Source organism: Rutidosis leptorrhynchoides, chromosome 6, assembly GCF_046630445.1.
Source record: "Rutidosis leptorrhynchoides isolate AG116_Rl617_1_P2 chromosome 6, CSIRO_AGI_Rlap_v1, whole genome shotgun sequence".
In the NCBI taxonomy this organism is placed as follows: domain Eukaryota; kingdom Viridiplantae; phylum Streptophyta; class Magnoliopsida; order Asterales; family Asteraceae; genus Rutidosis; species Rutidosis leptorrhynchoides.
This window is the reverse complement of record NC_092338.1, coordinates 398,642,341-398,647,429: the sequence shown is the minus strand read 5'-3', so window position 1 is coordinate 398,647,429 and position 5,089 is coordinate 398,642,341. Positions and strand designations below refer to the sequence as shown.

Sequence of the window (5,089 nt, the reverse complement as noted above, 5' to 3'; positions counted from 1 at the left end):
TATCCAAAACCATACCCGAACCTAAACCCAGAATTTTTTTTGTAACCATCCTCATACCCGGCCCATGACCCGACGGACTCGGGTTAGACCCGGCCCAATTATAACGGGTTTCGGGTTCCCCATCGGGTGCGGGTCATTTTGCCATCCCAATGAAAGAGTAGCAAACCTTCATCGCCCATCATCAATCAGCCATCCCAATGAACGAGTAGCAAACCTTCATCGCCCATCATCAATCAGTATCACTAATTAAACAAATATATTATAGCATAACAGAAATGTAACAATAGGTAGCAATATTAAACATGTCTAATAAAAGGGATCGGATCCACACAGATACTTGATACTTCAACAAAAAAAAAAATAATAATAATAATAAAGAAAAATACAAAACATTCAACTAACAAAAAAAGATCACAGATATGACCAACATCGAAAGACACTACTCTCAAAGGATCAACCCTGCTGAGGTGAAGCTTTGGCAGCTGGTACACCACTAGGCTGAGTAGCTTGAGGTGCTGAAGTGGCGGCAGCAGCATCACCAGAATAAGCAGGTGGTTGCTGGGGATAACCACTTCCATACGAGCCGCCATACGCCGGTGGCTGCTGTCCATACGGTGCTTGAGGATACCCACCGGCACCATAACCACCAGCATAAGCAGCTGGTGGGGCATAACCACCTTGTGGTGATTGACCATAACCACCAGCAGTCGGTGTTACTGGAGGTTTCTGTGTTGGTGGAGGTCCATAACCACCATATCCAGAAGGTGGGGCCGCCCCGTATGCTGGCTGAGATGTTGGCGGGGCCGCCCCATAGCCGCCTGCCTGAGGAGGATAACCAGATTGAGGTGCAGATGCTGGTGGTGGAGCTTGATTAGCATTCTCATATGAAGCAGTTTGATTTTCAGTTGATTCACTAGTGGCATTGTATCCAGACGTTGTATTAGCATAACCCTGTTGATCATAACCCGTTTGTGGCTGACCATAACCAGATTGAGGAGGAGCTCCATATCCTCCATACCCATCTTGACCATAAGTTTGACCTTGTTGACCGTAACCATAGGCCGATGCATCTGTAGGGCCGGCTGGACCACCAGGTGGTTGGGTTTGTGGAGCTTGTTGCTGGTTGTAGTAGTCATAACCACCACCTGGTTGAGTAGTTTGCTGACCTGGTGCAGCTCCAGGTGCTGACTGGTCCCAGCCAGCAGCATAACCACCTGAAGCTGGCTGACGAGGATAACCACCATATGGTGGTTGTGAATACTGACCTGGTTGACCAGGGTAAGATCCAGGTTGCATGTAACCATAACCCTGTTGCTGAGTTTGTTGACCTGGTTGTGCCCAATTTGTCTGTGGGCGAGCTTGGTAACCTTGCTGTGAATATCCACCACTGCCCATTGGGTTTCTCAATCGATTCTGCAAAAATTATTAAAAACTCAAATGAATCAAGAAGCTACACTTACATTGGGCATCACAAGATAGAACATTTATATAAAGCGACAATGATATAATTAGCATACTTGCATATAGGCAGGAAAATATCTGAAACTGAATACAACTAGCACAAATATCTCAATATATCAAGAGAAAAGCACGGAGACAATAATTATTAATTATATATTCATTATATCAAGACGGATTTAGTTGCCTACATACCGTTTGGGTAGGGTGATTTTACCGAGGGAGATACTCCAGCGGAAGCCCATGCTCTCCCTATTCGAAGTGAATGGGTACAAAACACAACACAAAACTATACAATATTTTTCAACGAGCATATATAGTATATTGCAGACCCTATACAGTTGTTAAAATGACAAGAAAGCGTCGACATGAATACGTATTATCATATAGTATTTATTTTGAAAAACCTAAAAGAGTACATTCAGTATATAATATCAGAACAAAATGACCTACATGAATAGCAAACCTATAAACTCCATAGTGATAATAAATTTGCAGTTCTATAGTATTTGCAGTTCTAAAAAAACAACAAACTTATAAATGAGTGGTAATCAAACTTAATCAGTAACTGTAAAGTGTGCTTGACAAAGGTCCAATAGCCCTGCAGACGCAATCCAATATACAAAGTGGCTCTTCTATTTAATATAAAGGAAGACATGTGTATCTACACACATTTACCGTTACCGTCAGAAAAATTACTTCAGGTTGCAGCAGGAAGAAAGTCAACCTCGAGCAGCAAAAGCAGAATCTGCAACCTCAGATTTTACAAGTGGAATACAGGTAGAGAAGCAGGTGGTGGTAGTGGATAATGCTATGATGATCTCGATAATATAAGAATTTACATTTACATTTACAATACTTCTATGTTTGGTCAGATTAGGATTATAAAGGTCTCCTATTCCTCAAATCACTAGAAGATAATAGACCACATAAAAGGGAAAGAGAATAGAAAGAAGATATTAGACCCAGCCTTTCATGAGGTAGCAGTGTTCTATACATTCAATATTATAAACCAATTTGAGTTAGTAAGCAACCATCAGATTCATGTAATTATCATATCAGAGCAATCAAAGTAAATCATACCCATGTCAGATTAAAGATGCCCCATACGTTCACAAAAGAATATATTCTAATAAAGATCAAGTGAAGTTTAGCATGCAGTTTCTTAAACCAAGTATCCACTTGGGTTCCTTGCATACATACACATACCTCACTAATTACTTCATTAACCAACTGTTTTGCAGCCTCAATCTGATCACTGGATCCATCTATCTGTACAGTTCTTTCAGTTCTTGTATCACCAGGGGGCAGGTGAAGAGGTATAACCTGATAATTGTTACAATCATTTTAGCAAACACCATTAAAACATAAAGTTTGAAATTACTTTTAAAAGTTTAAACAAAATGTACTATAGACCTACAGCTAGCATGAATGACTCACTATACATAAATCAAACTCACTGTACTAAAATCCAAAAAAAAATATTTCAACAACAATTTATAATACATGAAATCAAAATAAAGTTATTAAAGATTATGCAACACCTGAATTCGAGCTCCGGTACTGGCCTGCATACTTTTAATAGTTTCACCACCTTTACCAATAATAAGACCAACCTACAAACAATAATGTAACCCACAACAATTATAGCCCAAATGTAACAAACGTCCAGCAAGCTTCTAACCACTTTCAAGCACACACTACCTTATTATTCGGCACTTGCATTGAAAACTGTTCCGCACCACCTTGCTGACCAGGTAACCTTCTAGAAACTGTACCAGAACCTCCAGACTCGGCCTAAATTGCGAAAACCATTTAAGTAACTAACTTTACAAACGCTAACAAAATAAATTATCACAACGAATACATATACATAGACACATATATTGATATATACCTCAGCTAGCACATCCTTTATCAGCTGCTCAGCCTTAGCAATCGATTCCGACGAACCAGTAAGCTCGACGGCTCTAGTTTGCGAATTCGGATCAGCATCCATATCCCTAGTAATCTGAATCTTAGCCCCAGACTGCAACTGAAGATACTTGATAGTTTCCCCACCTTTACCAATAATCACACCTACTCTCCCATTAGGTATATCAATCTTTTTACTTGGATTACCATAACCATAACCAGAGGATACAGGATTCGATGAATAAGGCTTCTGTCCATAATCTACATATATACTAAACACATTTAGATCACAGCATATATACTAATATACTTGTAACTTAATACTTAACTATATATCACAACCACAAACCCTAAAGCATACATATAAACATATATACATATATATGTGTTGAATAAAAGTAAAGGATCTAACCAGTAGGTCCAGAGCTAAAACCTTTGCTATCGTTAGAATCATAACCGCCGCCGCCGCCGCCGTTTTCAAATTTAGGGCGTTTAGCTTCGGCAGAGTTGAATAAACGAGCAGCGATCTCTTGAGCTTTTTGTTTAGCAAGTTCGATCTCATCAACAGGCGGAGGTACGCTGTTGTAGGCGGAAGCGGGATCAGGAGATTGTGAGGAGAGGATCGGAGCGGAGAATCCGGTAGGACGACGGGGCGGCGGAGTGGTGGTTGTGTCGTCATACTTGCGTTTGGCGGAGGAGAAGTCTCCGCCGGAAGAATATTGCGGTTCCTCGGCCATTGATTGATTAGGAAAAGGATAGAGAGAATTGAACGAAGGGTTATGAAAACCCTAGAAAAATAAATAAGGTTGAAGATTGGGGGTATTGTGAGGCTGGTAATTAAAATAGAATTATTTATAGTTCGGGCATCGTGACTCCCCTTTCTCATGCAAACATGGGCCAGATTATTTTTTTTTATTTTTTTTTTTTTTTTCTTTTTAGGGTGTGTTTGACGCATAAGCTTATTGAAACTTAAATTTCTGATTTTAATAAGCTTTAAGTCAGAAGCTTTGTTTGGTAGACATAAAAAGTAAAGCTTATGAAAAGGAGGATGATTCTCACACACACTTTTTTTGATCATCACACACCAATTGAGTATTATTAGAAGAGTAAAAGGTTAAAATAGGTGTGTGAGGATCAAAAAAGTGTGTGTGAGAATCATCCCCCTTATGAAAATCATAAGCTCTTAAAAAATAAGCTACTTAGGGTGTGTTTGGGCAAAATTAGTTAGAGCTGGAGCTTGTAGCTGGAGCTGGAACTTGTAGCTGGAGCTGGAGCTGAAACTTATTTTAAAGCTGGTAGCTGAAGCTTATTATTTTTTAGAAGTGTTTGATAAACTAGCTGGAGCGTATTTTCCAATTCATAAGCTCTACTTTTTTCATAAGCTACTAGAAACAGCTTATTTTTCTAGAGCTTATGATTTTCATAAACTTTACTTTTTATGTCTACCAAACAAAGTTTATTACTTGGAGCTTATTAAAATCATAAGATCAAGCTCCCATAAGCTCTCGTAAGCTCTTGCGTCAAACACACTCTTAAAGTAGCTTATGAAAAAAAGTAGAGCTTATAAACTGAAAAATAAGCTCCAACTAGTTTACCAAACACTTATAAAAAATAATAAGCTCCAGCTATCAGCTTTAAAAATAAGCTACAGCTCTAACTCATAAGCTCCAGCTCCAGCTAGTTTCATCCAAACACGCCCTTGTTCTTCTTTTTATTT

At 39.1% G+C, this 5,089-nt stretch overlaps 1 protein-coding gene across 1 annotated transcript; it reads right to left on the bottom strand.

Annotated features, from left to right (window-relative positions):
• Positions 1-284: 284 nt before the first annotated feature.
• On the bottom strand, positions 285-4,190 carry LOC139855837 (uncharacterized). Its single transcript, XM_071845081.1, has 6 exons — positions 3,785-4,190; positions 3,356-3,633; positions 3,163-3,255; positions 3,003-3,074; positions 2,668-2,784; positions 285-1,413 (listed from the first exon to the last, which is right to left on the bottom strand). The coding sequence occupies exons 1-6, from the start codon at positions 4,107-4,109 to the stop codon at positions 454-456; spliced, it is 1,845 nt and encodes a 614-aa protein (XP_071701182.1). The 5' UTR covers positions 4,110-4,190; the 3' UTR covers positions 285-453.
• Between the last annotated feature and the right edge of the window lie 899 nt (positions 4,191-5,089).